A 13,965-nucleotide genomic window follows, 5' to 3' on the forward strand; every position below is an offset into this window, starting at 1 on the left:
ACTTTGCATAAGATTTGAAAATTCCTTGCACAGAAGATGATTAGCACTACCAAAAATGATATCATCAACGTAAACTTGAATAATGAGATTACCTTCTGATAATCTTTTAATAAAAAGGTTAGTGTCTACTTTACCTCTTGTAAATCCGTGATCAAGAAGAAATGAGTTGAGTCTTTCATACCTTGCTCGTGTAGCTTGTTTGAGTCCATACAATGCTTTGGTCAATTTATACACATGGTAAGGAAACTTTGAATCTTCAAATTCAGGAGGTTGTTTTACATATACTTCATCCTCAATGAAACCATTTAAAAAGGCACTTTTGACATCCATCTGAAAGAGCCTAAATTTTTTAAAGGATGCGTATGCAAGAAGAATTCGTATTGATTCCAGTCGAGCTACTGGGGAAAAGGTTTCGTCGTAGTCGACTCCTTCCTGTTGTGAGTATCCTTGAGCTACTAATCTGTCTTTGTTTCTCACAACCTTTCCATCCTCATTTAGCTTATTTCTGAAAACCCATTTTGTTCTAATTACAGTAGTGTTTTCAGGCTTAGGCAGTAGTTTTCACACTTGAGTTTTGTCAAATTGATCTAGCTCTTCCTGCATTGCTTGTAACCAGCTTGAGTCTTTCAGAGCTTCCTCTATTTTCTTTGGTTCAATCTGGGAAATCAGTGCCATGTTTGCTTTCTTCTTGAGAGCTCCCCTGGTTTTCATTCCTTCACTTGGGTCTCCTATAATAAACTTTTGAGGATATTCTGGTTCACTTCTCCATTCATTTGGACGAATTGTACTTGTATGAGTAGTTGGCTCCTTTGGAAATTCCGATTGACTGTTGCTAATCTCATTAGTTGACTCCATGACACCATCAGGTTTATTAGTCGACTCTTGAGATTTGCACTTCAGTTCATTTTTTGAATTTGATCTTCATCACCTGCAATAAATCCTTTCTCGGCCGTAGTGTTATTTTCATCAAAGATAACATGTACTGATTCTTCTACACATAGTGTGAGTTTATTATAATCTCTAAATGATCTACTATTTAATGAATAACCCAGAAAAATACCTTCGTCACTTCTTGGATCGAATTTTCCAAGATTGTCCTTACCATTATTGTGGATGAAATATTTGCTTCCAAACGGATAAAAGTAACTTATATTCGGTCATTTACCATTCCACAGTTCATAAGGAGTCTTCTTCGGAATGGGTCTTATGAGGCATCAGTTGAGAATGTGACAAGCTGTACTTGCTCCTTCTTCCCAGAAGTGATTTGGCAATGAATATTCTAGTATCATAGTTCTTGTCATATCTTGCAGAGTCCTATTTTTCCGCTCAACAACTCCATTCTGTTGGGGTGACCTTGGAGCAGAGAAATTGTGGGTGTATCCTTGATTATTGCAGAAATCTTCAAATGCTCTGCTTTCAATTTCTCCTCCATGATCACTTTGAATTTTTGTAATAAGATACCCCTTATCTCTTTCGACTCTTTTAAAGAAGATCTCACAATTTTTCAAAGCTTCATCTGTCTCATCTTCAATAGCACATCCTGTTTTTTTGAACTTTACTTCATACCCTGAGTCGCTTAGCTGACTTATACTCAGAAGATTGTAGTTAAGTCCTTCAACAAGATAAACCTCAGTGATATCACATTTATTATTGAAAGGAACTGTTCCGGTACCGGCTATGTTTTCTTTTTGAGTCATCACCAAATTTGACACTTCCTCCATCTATTTTTGTAACTTCTTTAAACAGGTTTTTGTCACCTGTCATGTGACTAGAACACGCACTATCTAAATACCATTTTCCTTTGGGACTCCTTCTGTGGTGTTCCTGCAAAACGTAATTATCACTTCCTTTTAGGTACCCAAGCTTGCTTAGGTCTTTGTTGGTTAGTATTACTAGACTCGGATTGTTTTTGAATTTCTAATTCCACCCTGAGACGTTTGATTTATGAAATCGACAAAAAAAATATTTATGTCCACTTTTGTTACAATAGTGACACGTAGGTCCTGATCCATTCTTGGATCTTCCATTTGTGTTAGTACTAGTGGACTCTGTTCTGACTGGTCCTTCTCCATTACTTGTAAGTCACCTGGTTCGACTTGACAGAACTATGACTGGTGGATTTGCGCATGCCATTGAGTTGCATTTGCAAATCCTGAAACTCTTCTTGATCTTTTTCAATTTCGCATACTTCAAGCTTGAGTTCTTACTCTTTCTTTTCTCTGTTGAGTCTCTTTAGTTCATTCATCATTTTTTGAGACTATTTCAAAGTAAGGTCAAGAATATCCTACAATTCATTACATCTTTCACAATTATAAGATCTTACCTCGCTTCTTTCACCTTGTGCCATGAAGCAGTTCTCATTGTCATCTTTGCACTCGTCATCTGAAGTGTCCTCATCTGTCCAGCACCCTGAGAGTTTGTTTATGTCGTTTTCCAGAATTGTCATGAAGCATAGATTTACTATCTCTTCGTGTTCTGAACTGTCTTCATCACTCCAGCTTCCAATTGATTTGTTTTTGCTAAAACCTTTGGAAACCTTTCTTTTAAGATCAAGACATTCAGCTTGAACATGCCCAAATCTTCCACACTCATATCATTTACCATTATTTTTGTCTTGTTCGTTATATTTCCTAGTTCGCCTGGATGGTATCCTGCCTCTTCTTGTATTCCTGTATCTCCTTATTAAACCATCCATTTTCCTTGATACCATGGGAATTTTTTCTTGAAGAGCTTCAGGGTCATCATCAATATCATTGTCTGCTCTTTCAGTTGTAGCCTTGAAAGCAACTGTTTTCTTCTTTTCTTCCTGGCTTGTTTTCTTGAGATGAGTTTTCTCGAAAGCTATAAGTTTCCCTCAAAGTTCATCGTATGATAATTTGTTCAAATCCTGTGATTCAAGTGTAACCACTTTTGTCTACCAAGTGGTGGGTAGACTTCTCAGAATTTTCCTAACTTGATCACCATTTGAGTACGGTTTGCCAAAAGCTTTTAGACCGCTAATGATTTTGCTGAATCTGACAAGCATCTCTTCAATGGATTCTCTTTCTTTCATTTAAAAAAGTCGTAGTCATGAACTAACACGTTGATATGGGTTTCTTTCACTTTACTGGTTCCTTCATAAGTAACTTCAAGTTTATCCCACATCTCTTTGGCTGTATCACAACTGGAGATTTTCTCATATTCTTCTCCACTTATCGCATTATAAAGCAGATTCCTTGCTTTAGCATTAACTTGCACAACTGACATTTGGTCATCTGTGTATTCATCTATATCTTCAGGGTTAGCAGGTGGTTGAGCAGCAGCTGGCAGAGGGTAGTTCCCCTTTTTGATAACTCGCCTGACCTTGACATCATACGACTTTGCGTATATTTTCATACGCACTTTCCAGTGAGAAAAATATTGTCCATTGAAATACAATGGCCTCACTTGCGATGTTCCTTCTTGGAAGAGTGCTCTGACAATAACTTGATTTGCCATGATCTTTTCTCACAAGCTGTTAATCAAAAAAAAAATGTGAGCCTAGCTCTGATACCAATTGAAAGTACAAGAGGGGGGAGGGAGTGAATTGCTTATTTTTAACAATTTTTATCAATAGTTGACTAGATCAACAATTAGTCGACTTGAGGTAAGGATAAGATAATAATAATAAATACAAAATTTAAATGTAGGACGTAAAGACACCGAGATTTTTATATTGGTTCAGATTCAATGTGAATCCTAGTCTAGTCCCCTTGGGTTGCAAGGGTGTTCTCTTTCAGTGATCGTTGTTTCATGAGTACAGATTGAATGGCGTAGCTTTAAACCAATAACTTAGTCTCTATATCTCTTTTCTCTTTTCTTGATACAATGCCTCACCAGTGTTTATCTCTTTTTCTTATGTCACTTAGTTACACAACAGATCTAATGAAACTACAATGCTTGTTTGGAGTAGAACAAAAAAAGGGTGGATGGTTCGATCAAAGTATATGTCTCCAAGTCTAAGGTTGCGTATAAATACTTTGTACGATACCGTTGAAACTGAAGAGATTTTCCAACCCAAGAGATTTGATCCTTGGAAGAAATTGATTCTTTCCAAGAATAAGGTTAATTCCCGTTACTCTTCCTTGATGTGTGGACTTTGACAGCTTTCCATCTTTAAGTCTTGATAGCTGCCGGATTTGCTCCTTAAATCTGAGTCCTTCCAGTAATAGCTTCTGATTGATCATCTTGGCGGATCTTTAGTGCTTCTTTTCCTTTTTAACGCTGATTCCTTTCCATTGATTTGTTCAATCAATCCTTTTGAATGCTCTCTTTTTGCACTTCGATCTTGGTTGATTTCCTTGAGTCCCTACATCAAAAACAATTACATTATTTTTCATCGTTAAAACTAAAACCTAACAATATTTTGTTTCGAGGAAGATTGTTTTCAAACATTAACATGAACAAATATCGAAAATCATTTTTAATCAAGAAAGTATTTTAATTTTGAAACATGTGACGCCATACCAAAGTAAATGACTGCTTCGCTCTCTGCATGCTTTTTCCATTACAAAAGGATCAAGTAATAAATAGATATTATTTCATCGAGTTCGATTCAACATTATTTAACTGATTTTTATTTTGAATAGTTGATCAATATATAAAATTTTCCATTTAAGTATTCGAAAAATGAGTTAACACTCTAAACAAAGTTTTCATTGAAATAAAGCAAGAATTCTCTGCTATACTTTTGGGAAACATACATTGTGTAGCCGCCCTTTAATGTAATAGCCAAAAACATAGATTTTTTGAATATTAATATATATAATATACATATTTTATACATGATAAGTGTATATTTTATATTTGACTAGCGGTTGTAATTATTATCGCTGAGCGGCCATCTGTGTTCCCTATAAATGACACTAGATAGTCACCCTGAAGGGTTGCTATTTAGAAATTAGTCTGTGCGTACTGAATTACAATTTTTCAGTTAAATTTTGTCCAGAAATGTCCTGAAGTTAAGATTTTAGTTTAAAATTTCAGGACAAAATAAGTGTGGGCTAATCTCAAAATATGCCATTAGGAATGGAGATTTGGGCCAATGATGGCCCAATGGGCTTATATTGTGTGAAGGTGCTTGGCCCAGTACAAGCCCATAAACTGTGGCCGTTGACATTAGAAGTCGGTCCGGAGGGAAACCTATAAATACGAGAAAATCCTTGTACAACTGGGAATAGAACATGGGTGTTCCTTAAACTCTTCCTTTATGATTATATCCGTGGTGTTTGTTTTCCATCTAGGGCTTCTCTTTTCCGGCAAAATTCTCTCTGCAAATTGTAGAAACAGTTGAAGACTAATTTACAATCTCTCAGTTTATGTCAAAAATTTCGACTTTGACAAATTCTTGTGAAATTGCGATCTGAGTTTCTGTGATTAAGGGTTAAGGGAGAATAAGTCGCCACATGCAATCCATGTGCATAAAGAGATGACTGTGAAACGGAAAACTAACAAGAAAGAGATCGACGAAGAAATTGATAGGGAAAATTGGTTTATTACATCCAAGAAACAGAAAACCCTTGATGTTTTCGGTAGAGGATTCAGAGATTTTAGCTTTCAATTGAATGTCAAAGAAAGCAAATTGCCAAATTTCCTGCCCCCAGTTCAAGATTACCCTTTTTCAGCAGAGAGTAAAGACCGTATACCAAGTCCAACACCCCATCTTTTTACTGAGTACTCATTTAAATTGAGGAAGATCAATGTATGCTGCTCGGCATGCAAGAAAATCTCCAGTAATCTTAACGAAAATTCGTTATGTCCCCTCTGCAAAACAAAATATGATACACCACAAATCAGTAATTCGTTATCTCTGCCGCAAGAGAATATAGCTGTAATTTGCAATGGAATGGAAGGGATTTATTTCCCTGGACTTCATATGGTTCAGTGTAAGTGTGGTTCATGCAGTTCTAAGAAGCAGAAAGTTGGTGAATGGGAAAGACATGCTGGTTCCAGAGCCAAAAAATGGAAGGCCAGTATTAAGGTAAAAATATCTATGCAACCACTTGGTGAATGGGTTGACAATCATAATACTCATGGTTTTAATCCTTTGAAATTGGATAAGCAGCAACTGATTTCACTCTTGCAAGAAAAGTACAAACCTGTTAACGCAAAGTGGACTTCGGAGCGTTGTGCTATTTGTAGATGGATTGAAGATTGGGACTTCAACAAGATTATTATATGCAATAGATGCCAGATAGCTGTTCATCAAGAATGTTATGGCGCTAAAGGGGTTCGAGATTTTGCTTCTTGGGTTTGCCGGGCTTGTGAAACTCCACAAGTTGACAGGGAATGTTGCCTTTGTCCTGTCAAAGGGGGTGCATTGAAACCTACTGATGTTGATCCTTTTTGGGTTCATGTCACTTGTGCTTGGTTTAGGCCTGAAATCGGTTTTGCTAACGACGAGAAAATGGAACCTGCTATAGGCCTTCTTGCGATTCCGCCAAAGTCCTTACATCAAACATGCAGTATATGTCAGCAGACTCATGGTTCCTGCATACAATGTTGCAAATGCACAGTATCTTATCATACAATGTGTGCTTTTCGCGCTGGATACTGCATGGAACTGCATTGCTCAGAGAAGAATGGAACACAGACTACTAAATGGTTATCCTATTGTGCTTCTCATAGGGCCCCAAGTGTGGATAACATTTTAGTCATGCGAACTCCTAATGGAGTTTACTCGAATCAAAATACGTTTCATGGAATAAATGGAGGTCGGGTCTTGAAAGGTTTAAGGCTCATGCCTTCTGATGCATCATCAGCTGAAACTAATGAACCAGATCCTTTTTCTGCAGCTAGATGTCGTGGTTTTAGACCATCAACGAACAAGAAAGTTAAACCGGAGCCAATAGTCCACAGGCTAACGAGGCCTCACCATCATTCGTTAAAGTTGATACATAGTTTAAGCTCAAAACAATATCAAGAAGAAAGGAATTTTCCAACATTGAGAGAGAGATTACATCATCTGAATAGGACGATAAACCATCGGATTTGTTTTGGAAAATCCGGTATACATGGATGGGGTCTCTTTGCAAAAAGAGAGATTCAAGAAGGAGAAATGGTAGCTGAGTATGTTGGTGAGAGGATTAGGGGCAGCGTTGCTGACCTTAGAGAGCGACGCTATAGGTCACAAGGGAAGGACTGTTACTTCTTCAGGATAAACGAAGAAGTAGTGATTGATGCCACAATGAAAGGAACCATAGCAAGATTAATCAACCATTCGTGTATGCCAACTTGCTTCGCGAGGATCATGAGTCTTGGAGAAGAAGAGGATCGGATTGTTCTTATAGCGAAAACAGACGTTTCAGCAGGGGATGAGTTAACCTTTGATTACAGGTTTGAGGCTGATGAGAGTGATGAGCCTAAAGTCCCTTGCCTATGTGGTGCTCCTAACTGTAGGAAATTCATGAATTAGAGTAGCAAAAAGCAGAGAACAATTGTTACTTCTCATAACTGATGATGAATTGTGGGAGTCCAGGGGATATTTTGATCTCAACCCCACACTCCAATTTATTGTTAATTCGATTCTTTTATTTATATAAACATGCAAATATCAAAAATGACTTCGTGGTTCATTTTCATTCTTGCTTTTATTCATTACAACAACTGTGTCACTCAATTTCTGAAAGACTTCCTTGTTTTCCCCTCGTGTGTTGTAAAAGGTAGGGAGAAGTGAACAAAATAGTCTCCTAGTTGGATTTGTAATTGATGAGTATGAATTTTTTCCAATTGGTCAAAGCACCCCTGTCAAGGCGGAAACTGCGGGTTTGAGCCTCGTCAGTCCCGACATATCCAATAAATATATCAATAAATCTCTCCCTTTTATGAATTTTATGAAGGGGGCTGGGGCAAAATTTCAATGTTTCTTTTTAGATTCTTAGGGGTGATTTTTAAAAATAGCCAGATTTACAACTGGTCGTTCAAAAATAGCCCGATTTCAAAAGTAATCGAAATTTAGCCACTTTTTATGTAAAGATAAATCTGAGCGAAAACACCGTTCAAAACCCGGAAAATACTCCAGTATATTATGCTGGAGTTCCAGCATAAGTATACTTGAACTCCAGCATATTATACTGGAGTTCCAGGATAGTATGCTGGAACTCCAGCATAATATGATGGAGTTCCAGCATAAATACACTAGAACTCCAGCATAATATACTGGAGTTCCAGCAAGTATAATGGTCCGGTATAATATACTGGAGTTTGGAGCACCAGTGCTCCAGTCTCCAGTATATTATACTAGAGCCAGCAAAGTATACCGGTGCTGGAGTTCATACACAAGTGCACCGAACTCCAGTATATTATGCTGGACCGGTCTCTATTGCAGCAAAATGGTGGCTATTTTTCATTGACTTGGTAAACGCTGGCTATTTTTAATTGACCAGTCCGAAAACTGGCTATACCGTGAAAATTTGGCGATTCTTAGTGCTTGTTTGTTTGAGAGTTTTTGAGTTTCCTTGTACTATTATTGCCCGAATGTCACATTTTTGGAGTTCTTTTTCTTAAAAAATTTCTATTGACAAACGTATGGTATGTCAATAGAAGCAGAGGGAATAGAAGCAGGTAGAGAGTACTAGAATGTAAGATCATGTACCTCTTCTTAATATAATAGTGAACAACATATATATTTTTTGGGCCATTTTATCTCAAATTATTCCAATCCACATGATTGATGAATGTGAATTTTTCTTGCAACCTTCTGTTCTTTCCAGCATTATTTAATTATTCGGTATCCAAAATTTACCAATCCTATTAATATGTACTTGCATCGAATAGACCAATTAAGGGATCGTTTGGTACAATGGTGGGATATCTCAAGATATTTCATGAGGTGAGATATTTCATGGGATTAGTTATTCCACCTTTTATATGGGATAACTAATCCTACCATTTTAGTAGAAAAGTTATCCCGGAATTAGCTAATACCCAAAACCAAACATAGAATAAAGTTAGTCCCAAATTTTATTATTCTTATCCAATATACCAAATGATCCCTAAAAAAGTAAAATGCTCATTACCAAGAAGTTCTCTAATCTAAAACTCGAATTCAATCTCAAACTAAAGATATCTAATTAAAAGTTGAGGGATTCCAACCATCTCACTACACCCCAACTAATCCATAACTTCTTTGCATTTAAGCTTAGAAGGCCTAATGAGATTTGGATCACATGTATTATGTTGGTGTGTGAGCAAAATTTATATTACAATTTATTACCAACCTTACCTATAAAGTATATGAATATTCTAATAGTGTAGGATATTTTCAAAAAAAACAGTGCATTCACTAATAAAAGATTGTGAAGGGAACAATCAGATAATCTTTGGAGAAGTACTTTGAGTTTGAGATAAAGTTTGTGCAACATATTTGTAATATACGTTCAAACTTCTCTATAACAGCATTCATATATGACAATCATTTACTATAAAAGTCAAGTTTTTCCCGAACCGATTTTAACATTACATTATGATATATTTTCTCTATGACATCACATCACTATAGCAGCCAGAAAATATTGAAACAAATGAGACTATTATAGAAAGGTTTGAATGTATTATACTATCTTTTTTTGGGGAGTGTGTGTGTGGGGCACATGGGACTGTTATAGAGATGTTTAATTGTAATATACTGTACTTTTATAAAAACCAAATTTTTTTGGAGCCGATTTTAATATATTATAATATATGTTCTCGTAGTTGACTATAGCTATAAAATACACGTATCTTTGGTTTACTAATTTTTTTTCGTGTAAACAAGTGGGAATAAGATTTTACAATTTTAAGAGTGCATAAAACCCTTTGGCTTCCCAAGAAATAATACCCTTTGGCTCAATCTCATGTTTAGCAGAAGGAAACATGGTTGGCGGAGTTGCGCTTGGTCGTCTGGCTGAGGAGAGGAAAGCATGGCGTAAGAATCACCCATATGTGCGTTTCTTAACATCTTGCTTCTGCTTATATAACTTCTTCCTTTTTAAACACCAAAGGTTTGTGGCTCTGTACTTAACCAAAAGTACAGAGCCTTGGGTTCGAGCCTGGAATGGAACCACCTTTGGTAGGGTATGTTTTACCCCAAAGTGGGACTTTTTTGCGCGAATCCAAATTATTCGGGCCTCAGGCGGGTATCAAACACCTGATGGAAAACTAAAATAAAAGTGTACATTAATGGGGTTTAATTGTTGCTTATGTCAATTTTATTGTTAGGGTTTTGTGGCAAAGCCGGAGACTGGTCCTGATGGCTCTATCAATTTGATGGTTTGGCATTGTACTATCCCTGGTAAACGTGGGGTAAGTTTCTTCCATTGTTTCTTCACTGCCCCTGTTGTCAAATTTTAAGTAAAGATCAAAAGCCAATATAATACTAATGGGATTTCTTTTCTTGTCTTATGTTTGTTGTGGACCCAAAATGTATTTATCAAAGGTTATGCTGGGGTAAGTACCCAGGTCTCAAGTTCGAGCTTAGGATCCAGTCCCAAGTTCAAGACTGAGAACCCTTGGCTGGAGCGGGTCGGGAAAGCATTTGCTTTAGGCCCCCAAATTTTGTGGCCCAAAAAATTTTAACAGTTAATTTTCTAATTTGTTTTCTCTTAGACAATGTCGGAAACAACTTCTCTGCCCTTCCAGGGTAGGAGTAAGGCTGCGTACATCTTGCCCTAGTAGTTGTTGTTTTCTCTTAGACAATATCGAAGTTTGTATAAAAAAGTACAAAATCTTTATACAAAGAAAAAGAAAGACTACCTACTTTTAGCAGTAGAAATATTTTATAAATTTATAGTTAAATTTTCATATTAGTAAATAATCTTTTTGTGTAACATCCAAAGTAATATATTGCGAGAACATGACTCAAATCTTTTGTATAACTTAAATTAATCTGTACTAATACAAATAATAATATTACTATGCAACATACCCACTATAATCCCACATAGTGGGGTCTGGGAGGGTAGTGTACTATGTGGAGTTAAAAGGCTTTATGAATACTACACTATAAACAACAAATAAGAGAAAAGGCAAAACTAACTTTTGTATATGTGTGGTACACATATATATATATATATATATTCTATTAAAAAGGCATAAAGTTCTTGTTAAATTTTAGTTTTAGACCACTAATTTTATTGAGTTGCCCTTGTCCTTTTGTAATAAATGCAAATTCCGATAGAACTCATGGGGTTGAGTCTACTAACAGTTTCAACTAGGCTTGGGCTTAAAGCTTTCACCTTGAGGCTTGGGTCTACAAACAGTTTCAGCTAGGGCATTACAACCACCGATACCACGTTTGCTAGCCCTTTATAAGTGACCATTTGCTTAAGGGATGAACATGCCAACTGGAAACTGAAAGTGGGGTCGTTATTTTGTGTCAAGAGTAACAATTTTGAACCTGGAGAACTTTTAGGACATTTGGACGAAAGAGAAAGTTTGGCTTCATTGTTTGAATTATGTCCTTTTTTCTCGTTAGTTCCAGGCGAAACACCTGAATGACTGAAATATATGAGAAAGAGCACGAAGTCTGCTAATTATTCATCTGTTGATCAATCTTAGAGGTGTAAATAGTGATGATATGAATGACTTTGTTAGCTGTAGACCTGAATCAATTTGCTATTGTTGTGTGATCGACACTCAAGTCCTTTGAATAGACTTAAAATTTTGGGAATACGGAGAATCCCATGGCAATAATGTTTGGATTCGAATAAGAGTTCATGTTGTTTGCCCCAAAAAGTAGGAGGACTGAGCAACAGGCCTCACAATCTATCCCACATTGCTTGTGAAAATGCGCTTTCTCTTTCTTTGACTCTTGAGTTACTGAATCATTTGCTTTTCCTTTCAAGTCTTTTAGTTTCTTTTTTGGAAATTTAGGGATTGGGTTAAAACTAGATACTGTTGGTTTTTCTTGGTATGACATTTTGATTGTGTTTACTGTAATTTAAATCCCTTTCTCTCCCCTCTCTTCACCCTATTCATTCAATTGATTGTCAAGAATAATGTTCAAATTTTACGACTGGCACAGACTGACTGGGAGGGAGGTCACTATCCACTGACGATGCACTTCAGTGAAGACTATCCTAGCCGACCCCCGAGGTGCAAGTTTCCTCAAGGTTTCTTTCATATTAATGTCTATGGTTCAGGAGATGTATGTTTGTCTATCCTCAATCCAAACAATGTAAGTACTTGTTGCTGCCATTGTGTTATTTTGTGTGTTGCTGATTGGTATTTACAGCTTTCAATTGAATCTATGGATTCTTAAAGTCGCATTTACCTTTCTTTAGGGGTGGAGTCCAGCGATTACAGTTAAACAAATTTTGGTGGGTATCCAAGAATTACTCGACGAGCCAAATCCCAGTTCTGCAGCTCAATGCGACTGTAATAAGCTCTTTATGCAGGTATTGTACTTGAGATTGACGTGTATTTGGTCAATTTCCCACAAATTGGCATTTAAATTTTTGACATTCAACACTTTCGCGGATTATTTTCTTATATCTAATCCTTACAATGTTGTCAATTGCGGCATTTGAATCATCTATGCATATTGCCTAGTAACAACCAATTTGCAGGGTACTTGAAATCCATGATACTTGTAATTCTAGCCACTACTTGGTTGTAGAAGAGAAGTGATGATTAAATGGATTCATATTTTAATTTCTAGTCAAAATAATTCTTAATTTCCCTCTTGCAGTTATGATAAAAAAGTATGCATTTGGTGATATAATTTTGTATTATGGAAATAACCTCATAGAGTGTTCCTAGATTTATCTGAATTGACCGAATAGATGTGATTGTCATTAAAAATAATGTGGCTATCATTTTTGCAGGATAAAGCTGAGTACAAGAGACGAGTGAAGGAACAGGCCAAGAAATATCCAGCTCCACTCTAATATTAGCTCTGCTTTTAAAGTATATATATATATATATATATATATATATGAACTTGACTATGGGTAAACTTTCTCTTAATTCTTAGCAACGTCTCGTTGAGACAGTGGTTCTGTGGCTACCTCAGTGATTCAAATATGTATGTGGTTGGAGCATGCTCTCTTGTGTGGCTAATTCTGTACTATTTTAAAATTAAATGTTAGTGTTCAGGACCTCAAAAGAATTAGTGGGCGTTTGAGCATAAGAATTTCGAAGAAAAAAAAAGTGATTAGAATTTCAAGTTGAAAATTAGAGTTGTGTTTGGACATGAACACAATTCGGAGCTGTTTTTGAATTTTAATAAGTGCTTTAAAGTGAAAATTTTGAAAAATAACTTTTTAAAATTTTTCAAATTCTGAAATTCAACTTCAAGTGAAATTTGAAATTCTAGCGCTACTTTCCAAAAATGTGAAAACATTTTCTAAAAAATTGAATATTTTTTTTATGGCGAAACTGGCCCTTAAAGTTATGATCAAAATGGAATCTGATGTTTCTAATTATTTTACCGAGGACAAGAAAAGTAATGAAACCTCTTACAAGTAATTTTGTGTAAACACTCGGTGTGAGTTACAACTAAGTATTAGGTGAAGTGATTAGTAACCATCGAAGTGGATTGTAATTAGGGATTAGTGGGACAGTTTAAACTTTATCTGTGTTTAGCATGATAAAATTATGTACAGGAAAACAACCGGATTAATTTTTATTTCTAAAGTCCCCTATTCAAATGTTACAAAATTAATAAAATCCAACGTTTACTGAATAAACCATGATATAATTTTTTTTTTAAGGGTAATAGGGCTGTGATTAGTGAAAACCACAAGAACTTGTTATATTTGGAGGCGTACCAGGTGCGAGAAAGACCGGATAAAAACTCCCCTATGACCCTTCTTTTAGTGGGCGTTTGGATATAAGAACTGTAAAAATCTTGAAAAAAAGTGAATTTTTTTTTCAAGTGAAAATAGTATTTGAAAATTAGAGTTGTGTTTGGACATATATATAATTTTTGGTTATTTTTGAATTTTTGTGAGTGATCTAAGTGAATTT

The 13,965-nt window shown here is 36.0% G+C and overlaps 2 protein-coding genes across 2 annotated transcripts; both read left to right on the forward strand.

The window, feature by feature from the left end:
• Positions 1-5,446: 5,446 nt before the first annotated feature.
• LOC109205116 (histone-lysine N-methyltransferase ATX4-like) lies at positions 5,447-7,489 on the forward strand. Its single transcript, XM_019367792.1, has one exon. It carries the CDS (start codon positions 5,447-5,449, stop codon positions 7,430-7,432), a length of 1,986 nt encoding a protein of 661 aa, XP_019223337.1. The 3' UTR covers positions 7,433-7,489.
• Positions 7,490-9,804: 2,315 nt separating this feature from the next.
• Positions 9,805-13,042, forward strand: LOC109205117 (SUMO-conjugating enzyme SCE1-like). The gene is made up of 5 exons (XM_019367793.1): positions 9,805-9,939; positions 10,216-10,299; positions 12,020-12,172; positions 12,279-12,392; positions 12,822-13,042. Exons 1-5 carry the CDS (start codon positions 9,871-9,873, stop codon positions 12,882-12,884), a joined length of 483 nt encoding a protein of 160 aa, XP_019223338.1. The 5' UTR covers positions 9,805-9,870; the 3' UTR covers positions 12,885-13,042.
• The last annotated feature ends 923 nt before the right edge of the window (positions 13,043-13,965 follow it).

The sequence above is a fragment of the Nicotiana attenuata genome, unplaced genomic scaffold (assembly GCF_001879085.1).
Source record: "Nicotiana attenuata strain UT unplaced genomic scaffold, NIATTr2, whole genome shotgun sequence".
Classification (NCBI taxonomy): Eukaryota; Viridiplantae; Streptophyta; class Magnoliopsida; order Solanales; family Solanaceae; genus Nicotiana; species Nicotiana attenuata.

Bases quoted from the DNA above. Each gene is read 5' to 3' on its own strand.
- LOC109205117 (XM_019367793.1), top strand. From the start codon at position 9,871: ATGGTTGGCGGAGTTGCGCTTGGTCGTCTGGCTGAGGAGAGGAAAGCA. The intron at 10,300-12,019 runs GTAAGTTTCTTC...CGACTGGCACAG, and splicing joins CTATCCCTGGTAAACGTGGG to ACTGACTGGGAGGGAGGTCA. The intron at 12,173-12,278 runs GTAAGTACTTGT...ACCTTTCTTTAG, and splicing joins CTATCCTCAATCCAAACAAT to GGGTGGAGTCCAGCGATTAC.
- LOC109205116 (XM_019367792.1), top strand. From the start codon at position 5,447: ATGACTGTGAAACGGAAAACTAACAAGAAAGAGATCGACGAAGAAATT.